The 17,512-nt window shown below is 43.6% G+C and overlaps 1 protein-coding gene across 1 annotated transcript in view; it reads right to left on the reverse strand.

The window, feature by feature from the left end:
• Positions 1–485, reverse strand: part of TRAPPC3L (trafficking protein particle complex subunit 3L) — a 169,524-nt gene extending 169,039 nt beyond the window's left edge. The window contains exon 1 of the mRNA XM_040426842.1: positions 373–485. Within this exon, the coding sequence (XP_040282776.1) occupies positions 373–414 (42 nt within the window). The 5' untranslated portion in view covers positions 415–485. The remainder of the gene's footprint in view (positions 1–372) is intronic.
• Positions 486–17,512: the final 17,027 nt, after the last annotated feature.

Genomic DNA, 17,512 nt, shown 5'->3' on the forward strand with positions numbered 1-17,512 from the left:
GTTGCCTACCCCTGTTCTAGGACATGTTGCTAGCGGCCATTTTGAATCATTCCCAGAGACCCCTTAATGTACCACAAGCCCAATTACAACAATCAAATGAATATGGCACATGGTTTTTAGAATCACTCTAACCATAGGATGTCCAATACATATGGTCTACGCTGATGTTTAAATTTGTCATGAAGAAAGACTCCGACTCCTACGAATTATGCAATATATTCAAGTAAGTGAGATTCCTTCACATGGTTTGTAGGCCATATGTAATGAAATGAAATCATGGAAGCAAATTGCAGAGACAACAACAAAGATGTAAATGTAATATATAGTATATCATCACAATCTTGTCATAGAATGCTAGCTGTACAGTCTTACGATTTTGAAGATTTCTTGCTTTCGGTTTGATGACCTTGCCATCTCAAGGATCTGGAAATAGGACAATAAGGGGCTCGTCGGTACTTTGCTTGTCTGTATCCTCTGCTTGTTTTTTGTTCATTGCATTGATCTAGCGTTTCGTCTTGTCTCTGGTGATGTTGGACACTTTCCTGCTCCTCCTACAATGTGCATGCATTTAGCACTGGAAAGCAAATTGATTTCCAGCAAGATGGTCTGAAAGCACAATAACCTGACTCAGATTGAATAATGTGGCTGTTTCATTTGGGTAAAAGGAAAAAAAATACTAAATTAGCCCTAAGTATTCGGTTTCCTGCAGATATTTTATGATATATTAGCAACCAAAAAGCCGTAATGGATCTTTAAATAAATTAAAGGGATGATAATGATAGGTTATGGTAATAAATATAAGGTAACTCGTTCAAGTAAAATCAAATGATGTAAATGTATGCCTTTATCGCCATTAGTCCCTAGAATCACGGTGAAAGGGTCACGGGTGTCTATAGGTTAAATAAAAAGGGATAAATAAATAAAAACTAGGCTTGATTTATCATAAATTTGTGCCAGTTTTCTGGCATGAAAAAGGCACAACACTACTTGGAGGAAGGGAGAGACTGAACTATCTGAATTTTTGGAAACCATTAATAAGAATGATCGAAATCTGGTGTTCACACCTAATATTAAGGAAGAAACGGAGTTTCTAGACCTGTTAATTAGGAAAGTGGATGATCGCTATCTCTGTAGTACATACCAGAAACCGACGGCAAAGAATGGCTTCATCCTCTTTAGCAGTTGCCACCTACCACGGTGGCTACTGAATGTTCCTCTAGGTCAATTTCGGAGGCTAAAAAGGAATTGTACAGAAGAAGCTAGATTTGAGGAAGAAGCTGTCAAAATGAGACTTCAATTTTTAGAGAAGAAGTATCCAACTTCTATCTTGGATGAATCCCTAAATAAAGTGAGAACTCTTGAAAGAAAGTCATTTTTTGAGATCAAAGGGCCAGTAGCGACATCTGAGGATCACAAGATTGATATCAAAATGATTTTACCGTTTAGTAGTAATTATAAAAAGATCAAGAGTATTATAACTAAACATTGGTATCACATATTGAGTGATAGGGTGATCGGCCCACAGTTACCCAATACACCGAAAATAATATATACAAAGGCCACGAATTTGAAACTTAAAATAGCCCCATCAGTAAAAGAGAAAAAATTTACATCTAATATGGGTTCTTTTCTGAATTTAAAGGGGTTTTTCAAATGTGGGAGGTGTATAGGATGTAAAATGAGCCTTCAAGATAGAAAGACAGACACCGTACACTCAACACATAATTCATTCACTTGGGAGATAAATGATTGTCTCACATGTAATACATCTGGAGTTATTTATCTACTACAGTGTCCGTGTAAACGCCAGTACATTGGTAGAACCAAGAGAACATTAAAGATTAGAATCAGTGAACACATTGCTAATATTAGAAAGGGTTATGCAAAACATTCTGTTTCGAGACATTATGACGAGGTACATAATAGGGACCCGTCTAAATTATTTTTTACAGCGTTAGAGAAAGTCAATAAACATTGGAGAGGTGGGGACTATATAAAGAGGATGTCCAGAGCCGAATCTAAACACATCTATGAATTTGGCTGCCTATTACCAGCAGGCCTGAATTCGGATTTGGAGATTTTCGGCTTCTTATAGGGTGGGGGTCCCGTCTCCGATGGGGGGTCCCAGAGTTTACCATTTTGGGTTCTGGGGCCTCCCCTCGGAGTGGGGACTCCCACCATAGTACGTCCGTTTTGATCTTCCCATGCTGCTATCAGTTTCTCCATTAAATATACATATATGATCTTGATCTATGGACTTCTCAGCCGACTATATATGGATAAATTTGTATGATTAGGGACTTATTTATATTTTTACAATACTAATGTTTTTATAGTTAATAAAATGTTATTTTAAATTATGAATGGGGTATATGATAATCTCAATATGTTTTTAACTGGATCTATGATAAAACGCAATGAGGTTGCGAAAAACCGCAGCATTACCGCATAGAAACCGCAATGGATCATATTTGTCCTAAATCCGGATTTTCCGGAGTACCGAATGGACTATAAAAGGTGGAGTGGGAGGTCTTGCGCTTTTACCACTGAGGAAGGGGTGTAGAACGCCCCGAAACGCGTCTGGTGACTGGAAGAAGCGCCCACCTAACCCACTGGATCCGGATGGAATACATTGCATGGCCATGCGATAAGGAATCTTACTAACACTTTACTAGGACACAGGAGCTGAATACAGGTTCCAACAATTGCCTACCACCCACATCAGCCAAATTTTCTGTTCCCGCGATACTGTGACGTCAGCGACTCGAGATCTGTGACGTGAGACGCCGAAGCGGCCGGCATCACTTGCTGCTCGTGGCAGGACGGCCTAGCGGAGAACAGTTTGGTGAATCTTGGAATGAGGTAGGAACCTGAATTGGGCACATAATATCTATAGCCCTGTGTAGATACACCGGAATAATTGTGGAGAGACTGCTCTATTGAGAGACATTTTTATGCACGTGGACACTTTAATCCGGAGCCATACGTATTTGTACCGGGATACTACAGCTGTTAAGTTGCGGCCGGCGGTTTCATTGTCACCGTATAATCTTAGGTGGTGACAAGTGTGAATTGTGACCAATCATTACACAAGGTCTGCACAACTATTACCCGCCAGTGTGATTTTATGTTGGTACCATTTATTATTATTATTTTATGTGATTTTATTGTAATTGAGTGTTAATACGAATTATTAAATACCATTCATTCCCCATGGTCCAGATAGTGTGAGTGCTCACTCCTTTCTTTTTGTTATATTGTCTACCATTTTTTGGGTTCGGGCACCCAAGTTGTGAGTTTGTAGCACCTGCCCGCAATCACCTGAGTGTGAGCCAACCACCAATCTACTTTTACAACACTACTTGTGCAAACATTTTTTCGCAAGTGAGGTTTCTCCTCTGCCTTTGCCTTTTTCCAGAAAGAGGGTGCCCCACCACATTTATCTTCTTTTACGCCAGTTTTCTGGCTGGCGTAGTTTCAGTTTAGGCGATGCCTCATCGTAAATTAGGAGCAGCCTACAACAGCTCGCGGGTTATCATAAACGTGCATATACCACCAGTTTATGACAAATGAGGGCCATGATCTTGGTAAAAAATATGCGGGTGGTCCCATCTCCAGTAGTAGTGTTATATAACTGATCAACAGTACTCTTATTGCCACTATTTTAGAGTAACCTCGTGGCTGAGTCTGAATTTGCTAAATCTAATTTTTGAGATATTGCAAATTGGTCAGACGTAGTCTACTTGCAAATCACATGGAACTTCACTCAAATCATAAAAGTAAACAGAACAGCAAAATAAGCTGATCCTGATAATTACAATTAATACAATCATCTTTGATGTGGCTCCTCAGGACAATCATGTTGGAGGCTCCAGCACTAATCTGCTATCATGTGTCCGCCCCACCCAACTTAATACCTTTCCTTCATCACCTTGATATCCTTATGGAACCTCTCCCCTCGCTCCCCACTGAATTCATCAAGATTTTCTGGACATCTGTGTAAGCAGCCATTGAGAAACCACCTGCTCATATTAATATACACATTAGGCCGCATTCACACAACCGCATGACAGCTGTGTCCATTTTGTGGACTGCAAACACGAGCACTGGCCATGTGCACCCCGCATCACAGTGTTGACCCATTGACTTCAATAGGTCATCGATCTGCAAGATGCGGCCAAAGATAGGACATGCATTATATTTTGCATTGGTACAGACCCAAAAGCAGACATGGGATTCAGCCAGTTCCCTCCAGTTCTCCAGATCTAGTTGTTAAAATTACAACTGGATCAGAGAACCGTGTTACCGGCTGAGTCCCGATCTGGTGCTCTGGCAGCGGCAGGGCAGCTGGAGATGTTCACTTCCATTGCTTCGCGCTCCACAGTTAGTTTAGCTCCTAAGGGTACTTTCACACTTGCGGCAGGACGGATCCGACATGCTGTTCACCATGTCGGATCCGTCCTTCCGCTATTTCTCCGTGCCGCCGGACCGCCGCGCTGTCCCCATTGACTATAATGGGGACGGGGGCGGAGCCCCGGCGCAGCACGGCGGTGCACGTCGAAAGCCGCCGGACTAAAAAGTCGGACATGGGGGATGGTCAATGGGGATGGAGCGGCGGTCCGGCGGCACGGCGAAATAGCGGAAGGACGGATCCGACATGGTGAACAGCATGTCGGATCCGTCCTGCCGCAAGTGTGAAAGTACAGTTAGTTGGGTGGTATATGTGTGCAGTGTATATATGGTGTATTTATGTGTGTGTACCATGTACAGTTGTTTTCAAAATAATAGCAGTGTGTTTAAAAAAGTGAATAAATCTCAAAATCCTTCTAATAGCTTTTATTTCCAAACACACAGATGCATTGGGAACACTACACATTCTATTCCAAATCAAAACATGAAGAGAAATATCAAATTTGTGTTGTTCCTCTAAAAAAAAAATAAGAAAAGTGAATATTAGACTGTCCAAAAAAATAGCAGTGTTTGTATTCTTCTTTACAAACTCAAACATTCACTATAAACTGAAATTTTTTTGAAGATTTTGCTTTCCTTTGAATCACTTAACTAATATTTAGTTGTATAACCACTGTTTCTGAGAACTGCTACATCTGAGTTGCATGGAGTCAACCAACCTCTGGCCCCTGTGAACATGTATTCCAGCCCAGGATGATTGGACTACATTCCACAGTTCTTCTCTAGTTCTTGGTTTTGCCTCAGAAACTGCATTTTTGATGTCACCCCACAAGTTTTCTATTGGATTAAGATCCGGGGATTGGGCTGGCCACTCCATAATGTCAATCTTGTTGGTCTGGAGCCAAGATGTTGCACGTTTACTGGTGTGTTTGGGGTTGTTGTCTTGTTGGAACACCCATTTCAAGGGCATTTCCTCTTCAGCATAAGGCAGCATGACCTCTTCAAGTATTCTGATGTATTCAAACTGATCCATGGTCTCTGGTATGCGATAAATAGGCCCAACACCGTAGTATGAGAAACATCCCCCTATCACGATGCTTGTGCCACCATGCTTCACTGTCTTCACAGTGTACTGTGCCTTGAATTCAGAGTTTGGGGGTCGTCTGACAAACTGTCTCCGGCCACTAGGCCCAAAAAGAACAATCTTACTTTCATCAGTCCACAAAATGTCTCTTTAGGCCAGTCAATGTGCTCTTTGGCAAATTGTAATCTTTTCAGCACATGTCTTCTTTTCAACAGTGTGACTTTGCGGGGGCTTCTTGCAGATAGTTTGGCTTCACATAGGCATCTTCTAATTGTAACAGTACTCACAGGTAACGTTAGACCTTCTTTGATCTTCCTGGAGCTGATTGTTTGCTGAGTCCTTGCCATTTTGGCTATTCTTCTATCCATTCGAATGGTAGTTTTTCACTTTCTTCCACGTCTTTCAGGTTTTGGTTGCCATTTTAAAGCATTTGCGATCATTTTAGCTGAGCAGCCTATCATTTTCTGCACTTCTTTATATGTTTTCCCCTCTCCAATCAACTTTTTAATCAAGATAAACTGTTCTTCTGAACAATGTCTGGAACGACCCATTTTCCTCAGAATTTCAGAGAGAAATGCACTGTAACCAGCACGTACAACATTTGCTGCCTTCCTTCCTTAAATAAGGGCAATAATTGCCACCTGTTTTTCTAAAAAATAAATGACCTCACTCATTGAACTCCACATTGCTATTATTTTGAACATGCCCCTTTCAATAAGTGATTCAATTACACAGAATCAGCAGCATGCATGTCATGACTGTTGGGTCTGTTGGATTTCTATTACTCTACTACACCTACTAGTAAATTATTTGCCATGTAACAATATAATTTCTATCAAAAACAGTGATTTATCAGGTTAGTGATGTCGGACTGCTATTATTTTGAACACAATGGTATATGGTGTATTTATGTGTGTGTGTTGCATATACACTCACCTAAAGAATTATTAGAAACACCATACTAATACGGTGTTGGACCCCCTTTTGCCTTCAGAACTGCCTTAATTCTACGTGGCATTGATTCAACAAGGTGCTGATAGCATTCTTTAGAAATGTTGGCCCATGTTGATAGGATAGCATCTTGCAGTTGATGGAGATTTGAGGGATGCACATCCAGGGCACGAAGCTCCCGTTCCACCACATCCCAAAGATGCTCTATTGGGTTGAGATCTGGTGACTGTGGGGGCCATTTTAGTACAGTGAATTCATTGTCATGTTCAAGAAACCAATTTGAAATGATTCGAGTTTTGTGACATGGTGCATTATCCTGCTGGAAGTAGCCATCAGAGGATGGATACATGTTCTCATTCTGTTTACGCCAAATTCGGACTCTACCATTTGAATGTCTCAACAGAAATCGAGACTCATCAGACCAGGAGACATTTTTCCAGTCTTCAACAGTCCAATTTTGGTGAGCTCGTGCAAATTGTAGCCTCTTTTTCCTATTTGTAGTGGAGATGAGTGGTACCCGGTGGGGTCTTCTGCTGTTGTAGCCCATCCGCCTCAAGGTTGTGCATGTTGTGGCTTCACAAATGCTTTGCTGCATACCTCGGTTGTAACGAGTGGTTATTTCAGTCAACGTTGCTCTTCTATCAGCTTGAATCAGTCGGCCCATTCTCCTCTGACCTCTAGCATCCACAAGGCATTTTTGCCCACAGGACTGCCGCATACTGGATGTTTTTCCCTTTTCACACCATTCTTTGTAAACCCTAGAAATGGTTGTGCGTGAAAATCCCAGTAACTGAGCAGATTGTGAAATACTCAGACCGGCCCGTCTGGCACCAACAACCATGCCACGCTCAAAATTGTTAGCTTTGTGGTTACTAAAGAAGTCCTTGACAACTGAGACTCTTTTAGGAAGAGGCTCATAACCTTTGTAAAATGCAGTGATGTCACAGCACACGGCAATAAAGGTTGTTTTTGTCACAGCACAAGTAACAGCACAAGAATATTCACAGTGATGTCACAGTACATGGATAATAAACACAGTATACCAAATACAGTGATGTCACAATACAGAGAACATAAAAGCCAATCACAGAACGGGGCAATGTCTAGTATAAAGTAACTATACAAGAATAATAGTCACAATAGTGTCACAGTGCAGAGAGGGATATGAATTATAATGAAGTCACTGGAAAAGAGGGCTTTCCATTATTCTGCAGTTTGGGACGCACACTTTCTCCACCTTTGAATTAAAGAGGATCTATGACCACTCAGATTTGTTTTAGTAAATGCTTGCACTTCCTGTTAAATAATCACTGTGCAAGCGCCAAGACACTGAGTCTTGGCGCTGCAATGAAAACACTGTGCTGGACGAGATGTCTATCCCTGTCACTCAAAGTCGGAAGTACAGAGAGCATAAGGGGTGTTGTGATAGTGGTGCTCCTAATGCTATGGTCAACCCCTTGGTGCTCCAACTAGGTGATTTACATAAATATAAAAATTAAAGGGGTTATCCAAAGTCTAAAACATGCCCCCTAATGCTCGGGCCCTTCATATAGATTATACTTACCCTGCTCCCCAGCACCCACGTCGCTCCTGATCCCTGCACGGCTGCCTCTGCATCTCCCTAACACTCTGATCAAAACATTCGGTGATGGGGGGAACAGCCAATAGCAGGCTGCGATGGGGATGAGCCTCCCTAGTGTCACCCAGTGAGTGCCGCAGCCTTCTATCTGCTTTTCCTAGGCCGAGTGATGACACGTTCATGTGTCACGTAACCTAGGAGCAGCGCCATACCAAGCACAGCCACTATAAAATGTGTGGCGCAGTGCTTGATAAGCTGCAAGAAGGCCATGGTGCTCACAGGAGCCCTGGTGGCTTCTCAAACAGCTGATCGGTGGAGATCTGAGGTGTCAAACCCCCACCGATCCGTTACTGATGACCTATGCGGAGGAAAATCCCTTTAAGCTTAGTGAGCAAACAATGGGCAAAGAAAAGTGTGAAATTTTTCTAATTAAAGTGACCACTGGCAAACACAGACTATTTTACTATTAAAAAAGATGTCTATATTTTTAAAGCCATAAAATATTTATTGTTAATGTAATCACCCATTACCATTTCTTTTGACACCTTGCTACCATTTCCTATGTGCTAATACATAATATCTAATGTATTTCATTGCCTAATAACGTGTATATTTATTCCTGAAATTGTTATGTTCAAGTGTAATAACCTGGTTCACCAGCAGATAGCGGCAGCAACATTGGTAATATTAGCTTTCCTGGAGAGGAATCTTTTGCTTCCCCCCAGCCCTCTGTAGCTAGAGGGAGGAGTTTAGTTAGTTAGAAGTCAGTGTCTTGCCACCCTGCTTAGGGAGAGGTTGTGTGCTGGCTAGCAGGGCACTGCCTGCTCTGCTAGGCCCAGAGGCCCTGCCTCTGAAATCAACATGGTTGCTTGTCCTCTCCTGGGCTTGCATTGCCTCCTTCCAAGCTGAGCCAAAGCTTGAGGTACTCTAAAGCCAGGACAAGAAGTTCCTAGGATTATAAGTAAGAGACAGACTACAGCTAACTTAAGTTCCAGCAGAAGAGGAAGAGTTTCCTATATATCCAGCCAAGTATAGCAGAGCTGAGAGAGCTACCGCATAACAGATCTGAGATTGTTGCAGAGAAATAATTGCCTGCCAAAGTTAAGCCGATACCTGCTGATGACCAAAATATCATTTGAAAGCTGTTTAGATTACCAATTTATGCCAAGTAAAAGCAACTGTTCAAGGTTACTACCAAGTCTGGACTCCATTTATTCCACTTGTTCATCATCCAAGTTCAACTACCTCTTTTGCACTGCTTCGTACCACATCACGTCTGGGATCCACGGATATTCAGGTAGAAACACAGTTGTCACGGTAGATGGGGAAAAGAGGAATACCAAGTAAACAAACAGCAACAGGAAAACAGACTAGACCACAAAGCTAGGGAGGAGGGAATGGTAACCTCTGAGCCTCTGTCTGACTGCTGACAGTATGAGCAAGTCCTGATGGTGAACAAACTCATACGCTGGAACCTAATCCCTGCTGACACTGTCGCAAACCCTAACTTAGGGAGCGAGGAATGAGACAGCCGGTACCTTCCACCGTGAAGGGACCAGCATCTCCCTGAGACCTAGAAGCAACACACGCACAAAGGAGAAAACAGGAAGACTTAGCTTGAGACGAACGGGAAGTAAAGGATCCACAAACAACCAGCATAGAACTCCAGAAGGAAAATATCAACTGCAAAGTCAGCAGTAAGAGGCGGACTTAAATAGAGCCTCTTAAACAGCTAATGAGCAGAACCTGTGGAGAGGTGGAATCTTGCGCACAACCACAAACAGAAAGGAAACACAGAAAGGCCTGTCAGATAGACTCACGTGATTTTCTCAGATCCCAGGCAGTGACAGTACCCCCCCCCCCCCTTCTATGGGTGACCTCCGGGCACCCAGGACCAACCTTATCCGGGTGCACCCTGTGAAAAGCCTTCAGGCGACTAGAACTGACATTAGTTGCTGGAACCCACATTCTTTCTTCAGGATCGTAACCCTTCGAATGCACGAGGTACTGAAGGGAACCACGAAGAATACGCAAGTTTTTTCCAAATTGATTTGAATCTTCCGCCAGATAGATGACAATGAGGAAGAGAATCTTTCCTCTTCAGGTATACCAGAGGACTCAGTCCCAGAAAAGGTACCAAACTGAGGGTGAAACCCATATGCACCAAAAAATGGTGACATCAGTGGACTGCTGTCTACGGTTATTTAAGGCAAACTCAGCCAAAGACAAAAATGAAGACCACTCCTTCTGATTCTCGGAGACAAAACACCTCAAATAAGTTTCCAGATTCTGGTTAGTGCCCTCAGTTTGTCCATTCGATTGAGGGTGGAAAGCCGAAGAGAAGAACAACTGAACTCCCAGACGAGTACAGAACGCCCTCCAGAACCTGGAAACAAATTGCGTCCCGCTATCAGACACCACATCAGAGGGAATGCCGTGTAATTTCACGATATTATCAATAAACACCAGAGCGAGAGTTTTGGCATTGGGAAAACCTGATAATGGTATAAAGTGTGCCATCTTACTGAAGCGGTCCACCACCACCAAAATCACTGTCTTCCCAGAAAAACTAGACAAATCAGTGATCAAGTCCATGGACAAATGCATCTAGGGACGGGATGGGACGGACAAAGGAAGAAGAGATCCTGAAGGTTGAGTATGAGTCACCTTGGCACGTGCACAGGTCTCACAGGCTGCCACATAACCCTCCACACCTTTACGTAAACCTGTCATTGATAAAGTGCTGAAAGACCGCCGGAGCATTAGTCAACCCAAAGGACATGACCAAGTTCTCGAAGTGGACCTCAGGGGTATTAAAGGCCGTCTTCCTTTCGTCCCCTTCCCTGATTCTTATCATATTATCAGCCCCTCTTAAATCCAACTCGGAAAACACCTTGGCTTCGACAATCTGATCAAATAAATCCGGGATCAAAGTAAGGGGATAAGGATCATGGACAGTGATAAGATTTAGCTCCCGGAAGTCTAAACACGGTCTAAGGGTCCCATCTTTTTTTTTAACAAAAAAGAAGCCAGCAGCCACCGGTGACTTAGAGGGTCTAATATGTCCGTTTGCCTAACTGTAATATACTCTCGCATAGCTACTCTTTCGGGTTGGGAAAGATTATACAACCGAGATTTTGGCAATTTAGCTCCGGGAATAAGGTTGACTGGACAATCATACTCTCGGTGAGTCCTGATCTCCACCCTCCAAGAATATATCAGAAAAATCCGAAAGAAACGGGGGTAACACCTTAGTGGATACCACAGAAAGTGCGCGCCGAGACAGTTGTCTATACAGAAATCACTCCAATTACTGATCTGTCTTGCTTGCCAATCTATGGTAGGATTATGTCTGGTCAACCATGGTAAACCTAGCACTAGAGGAGCAGGCAAACCCTTCAGTACAAAACAAGAAATGGACTCAACATGGGAATCACCCACCCTCAAATGAATATCATGCACCATATGACTCAGATACTTTTGTGAGAGAGGGGCGGAATCAATAGCAAACACAGATATCCCCTAGTTTAATGCGTTTGTTTTTAAACCATGACACTGAACGAACTGATAGTCCACAAGGTTAACCCCTGCCCCACTGTCAACAAATACTTTCAATTCAATATTTTCAGAATCTAGCGCCACCATGGCAGGCAGGAGAAATCAGGTACTACCGGTAAAAAGACAAAAATACCTTCTCCGACTCCCCACCCACACTGCCAAGAGTAAGAGAACTAGACACATTAGTTACAACCTTTTTTTTTCTTTTTCACCTTGCGGTTTAATATGGAGGACATGCGTTAATAAAATGTCCTTCTTTACCACAGAAGAAACAAAGTCTTTAGTATGAAGCACAACAAAATTCCAGCACTTTAGTGCTGGAATTTTGTTGTGCTTCATACTAAAGATATACAGGCTCACCAGCCTTTTCCGTGCACGCAGGTGTTTGGATAATTGGGTTGAGCTGGACTTTTCTTTAAGAAACAAAGTCTTCTCTGAACCCTGAAGTTCCCATTAACAGGGCATGAAGAGACCAATCACAATTGCATAGACATATCACCAGACATGAGCTTGAGTGTCTCTGTAACCCGCAGGACAGAAGAGGCTGTTTCCCCATATGGAGGTGCATCCTCAGTGAGGGGAACCTTGCACCTCTCTATCAGGCATCTATCAATCCGTACGGCCAGGGACATAGCCGCCTCCAAAGAATCAGGGTTTTTCGTGGAATGCCAGGGCGTCTTTTAGTCTCTCACACAGTCCTTGACATAATTGACTACGGCGTTCTGGGTCATTCCACTCCGAATCAGTCGCCCATCTCCTAAATTCAGAGCAATATGACTCTGCAGAACGTTCTCCCTGACTCAAACTATGCAGCTTAGATTCTGCCAGAGAAACCCGGTCTGGGTCATCATAAATAAGGCCCAGGGCTCCAAAAAAATTCATCCACCGATCGGAGGGATTGAGAACCGATCGGTAGAGAAAAGGCCCAGGACTGAGCATCACCTTTCAGCAGAGAAATAATAATCCCCACTCTTTGATTTTCGTCCACCGAGGAGAGCGGACGCAGTCGAAAATACCGTTTACAAGATTCTCTGAACCGAACAAAATTATCACTTTCCCCAGAAAACCTATCTAGGAGGGCGAAATTTAGGTTCAAGGCTGCCCTGGTTCCCACTGACGGAACCAAACGCCTGAGAAATCTGAAACTGTGCAACTGAATTACAGAGGTCAGCTACCTCCAAAGATAATCCCTGCATGCGATCCACCAGTGCATTAACAGTATCCATATCTGCACAAAGCAAAGAAAATCATGAAGGTAGGGCAGTTGATAATGTCACTGTAGATGGGGAAAAGAGGAATTCCAAGTAAACAAACAGCAACAGGAAAACAGACTAGGCCCCAAAGCTAGGGAGGAGGGAATGGTAACCTCCTAACAATCCCTGAGCCTCTCCCTGACTGCTGACAGTATGAGCAAGTCGTGATGGTGAACGAACTCATACTCTGGAACCTAAGCCCTGCTGACACTGTCTCAAACCCTAATTTAGGGAGCGGGGAATGAGACAGGCGATACCTTCCACCGTGAAGGGACCAGCGTCTCCCTGAAACCTAGAAGCAACACACGCACAAAGGAGAAAACAGGAGAACTTAGCTTGAGACAAGCGGGAAGTAAAGGATCCACAAACAACCAGCATAGAACTCCAGAAGGAAAATATCAACCGCAAAGTCAGCAGTAAGAGGCGGACTTAAATAGAGCCTCTTAAACAGCTAACGAGCAGAACCTCTGGAGAGGTGGAATCCTGTGCACAACCACAAACAAAAAGGAAACACAGAAAGACCTGTCAGATAGACTCACGTGCTGCAAGTCTATACGATCCTCTTAGATCCCTCACAGGGCAGGCAGTGACACACGTGTACATAACATCTACAGAGACTGTAGGCCACCCTGCACCACTCTGGCACTCCTATCTCTGGGTACCAATATTACCATCTACAAAGGGAGCCTTGAGCTTCCGCTGCCTAAACGCAGCTGGCGTCACGTTTACTTGCTCTATAAGAGGGACATATTTAGTAGAAACCTCCCAAGGGGCAAGGGATACCCCAGGCGTGGCCCTTTAGTGGGATGTCGCATTTCTAAATGTCAAGACCCCTATACAAATTATTGCATTGTTGGCCGAACTCAACAAGAACAGTGAAAGTCAATGGTGCATGGGGTGCTCCTGAGTCTCCCCTGACATCATCTTTCTGGTGGTGGTGGTGGGATGGGGGTTAGAGAGAAAGGTTTGGTAAAAGGAATATTTTTGGCTGATCCATTTCTCCTACTAGGGGATAAGGATTGTGTGAAGTGAATATTCAGCCGAAACGAACATGTATAAGTATGGGAGAGCTGGGAGGGAGTTGGGGGAGATATCAAATGTGTATGGGGATCTTTAGACCCACATCAAAGGTATATACAGGAAATGGTACAGTATATCCCAGGAGATGGTATGTCTCAGCTTGTGGTTCTCAAGTTGTTCCAAGGGTCTTTTCTCATGGCATTTACATGTTCAGGAAAAGCTCCTGGGACATACATTAACAGACATCCCAACCTGCAAAAACTCATTTCAGGGAGGTGCACTTCTCATTTCAGGGTGGTTTTCTTATTTTTTCTTTCACAAACTTTTTATTACATTTTCCAAACATAAGCAGTATCTGCACACTTTGCTCTATGGTGTGGAGGGCTGGGCTCATTACCCTGCCCCAAATTATCATATTTATGTATATGATTAAAGGGGTTCTGTCACCACCTATAAGCCCCGTGAGCTAAACATCTGCTCATGTCCAGGGTAGTATTCGGATTTCTAAGGTGGCCTTATAAAAGCTATTTGTGGCTTTATTTTGCGGAAAAACAGGTTTTACTAACCTGTCAATCATTGAATTAAGGTGCCCAAGCAGGGGAGGTCTGTGGATGCATGGTGCCCGGCCGCACGCATCGCCGTTCGTGCCCAGCGCCGCCTTCTACTCCTCAGTGCTGCCTCTCCCTCTCCCTCCCTCCTCTCGCTTTGAGATCCCGCGCGTGCGCACAGGCTCAGCCTGATGCGCCGTTGCGGACTGCTGGCATCGGCTTCTTCTTGCACTGTGCGCACGCGTCGAGAAGAGGACACTGCTACAGGTTGCCGGAAAGGTTTACTGCGAGTAAATTAGAGATGGGAAGTTCGGATCTTTCACATGAATCGGTTCATTTGAATCAGTTCATTCAAATGAACCGATTCATGAATCGAATCTTCGGTTCATTCGCTGAGCTGACAAGAAGCAAGTGAACCGAAGCTTAGGTTGCGCAATGCGCCTGCACGGATGCTTCGATTCACTTGCTGACTCGCCGAGTCGGCTCTTGGTCTGAGTCAGGAAGTTTATTCTTTAAAACCCTGTGTGTAATTATCTGCCCCACTGTAGGAAAAAAAACATTCATCCAGGGGGGGTGAATTTAACACTGGGGTAAATAATATAATTAAAATGGAGGGTTAAATGTGTAAATGTATTTAAAAAAAATACATCTCTCTCAATAGTTATATAGCTACTGAATGAGACAGAAGGAGGGATGCCTTTAACATATACACTGCGTGCAGAATTATTAGGCAAATGAGTATTTTGACCACATCATCCTCTTTATGCATGTTGTCTTACTCCAAGCTGTATAGGCTCGAAAGCCTACTACCAATTAAGCATATTAGGTGATGTGCATCTCTGTAATGAGAAGGGGTGTGGTCTAATGACATCAACACCCTATATTAGGTGTGCATAATTATTTTTCCTTTGGCAAAATGGGTCAAAAGAAGGACTTGACAGGCTCAGAAAAGTCAAAAATAGTGAGATATCTTGCAGAGGGATGCAGCACTCTTAAAATTGCAAAGCTTCTGAAGCGTGATCATCGAACAATCAAGCGTTTCATTCAAAATAGTCAACAGGGTCGCAAGAAGCGTGTGGAAAAACCAAGGCGCAAAATAACTGCCCATGAACTGAGAAAAGTCAAGCATGCAGCTGCCAAGATGCCACTTGCCACCAGTTTGGCCATATTTCAGAGCTGCAACATCACTGGAGTGCCCAAAAGCACAAGGTGTGCAATACTCAGAGACATGGCCAAGGTAAGAAAGGCTGAAAGACGACCACCACTGAACAAGACACACAAGCTGAAACGTCAAGACTGGGCCAAGAAATATCTCAAGACTGATTTTTCTAAGGTTTTATGGACTGATGAAATGAGAGTGAGTCTTGATGGGCCAGATGGATGGGCCTGTGGCTGGATTGGTAAAGGGCAGAGAGCTCCAGTCCGACTCAGACGCCAGCAAGGTGGAGGTGGAGTACTGGTTTGGGCTGGTATCATCAAAGATGAGCTTGTGGGGCCTTTTCGGGTTGAGGATGGAGTCAAGCTCAACTCCCAGTCCTACTGCCAGTTTCTGGAAGACACCTTCTTCAAGCAGTGGTACAGGAAGAAGTCTGCATCCTTCAAGAAAAACATGATTTTCATGCAGGACAATGCTCCATCACACGCGTCCAAGTACTCCACAGCGTGGCTGGCAAGAAAGGGTATAAAAGAAGAAAATCTAATGACATGGCCTCCTTGTTCACCTGATCTGAACCCCATTGAGAACCTGTGGTCCATCATCAAATGTGAGATTTACAAGGAGGGAAAACAGTACACCTCTCTGAACAGTGTCTGGGAGGCTGTGGTTGCTGCTGCACGCAATGTTGATGGTGAACAGATCAAAACACTGACAGAATCCATGGATGGCAGGCTTTTGAGTGTCCTTGCAAAGAAAGGTGGCTATATTGGTCACTGATTTGTTTTTGAATGTCAGAAATGTATATTTGTGAATGTTGAGATGTTATATTGGTTTCACTGGTAAAAATAAATAATTAAAATGGGTATATATTTGTTTTTTTGTTAAGTTGACTAATAATTATGCACAGTAATAGTCACCTGCACACACAGATATCCCCCTAAAATAGCTAAAACTAAAAACAAACTAAAAACTACTTCCAAAAATATTCAGCTTTGATATTAATGAGTTTTTTGGGTTCATTGAGAACATGGTTGTTGTTCAATAATAAAATTAATCCTCAAAAATACAACTTGCCTAATAATTCTGCACTCCCTGTATATCTCCTTGAGAAGCCAATTTGACCCTAAAGGGTTAATTCAACCTGTAATGTAAACTCTGTCCTGTCACTTCTCTTATCTCTCTGCTCTGCTATCAGTGAACCTTTCCGATATATTGTTTCACATGCGGGTGTCAGGGAGATAGCGGGAGACTCCCTGAACCTCCGGGAGACTTGAGATCCCTGCATTAAGTGGATCAATAAAACAGATACCACTGGGGAGCAGCTGTCAACCTAGGTGCCCGTGTTGAAGGGGTTGTGCCAAGTTTTTTAAGTTATGTTATCCACAGGATAGGGCATAACTAACTGATCGGTGGGGGTCCTAACGCTGGGACCCTCTCGATCCCAAGATACAGAATTCCACTACCTTGTCCTCATGAAGCTGCAGGCCACATATGTGCCCTACCACTCCATTCATTCTCGATGGGAATGCTGGAGACAGACAAGTACAGCGCTCTACTATTTCCAGTGATCCCATAAAGAATAAATGGAGTGACAGGGCGCATGCTCAACCTGCCGCTCCATCAGGACAGGTAGACTGGACCCAGGGGCGGATCGGGAACTTAAAGTGGCCCTGGAAAAAAACTAAAAGTGGCCCCATGTTGTAGGCGAGTCCAAATTGACAGGAGACGGGCCAAAACAATTAGGCAGGGACACAGAAGAAGGCAGGGCCTGCGATACCATAGCGCAACACATTATACGGCACCAGCAGAACCAAATACCACTGGGCAGCACAGAATGCTGCCGCCCCAACAACAGTATTCAACTTTATCACTGTCATGAGTTCAGGAAGGCACCTGTGGCCATTGAGCATCAGATCATTATGTACCTGGCCTGCGGCCATCAAGAGGTCTTGA

This window comes from Bufo bufo, chromosome 4, assembly GCF_905171765.1.
Source record: "Bufo bufo chromosome 4, aBufBuf1.1, whole genome shotgun sequence".
NCBI lineage: Eukaryota > Metazoa > Chordata > Amphibia > Anura > Bufonidae > Bufo > Bufo bufo.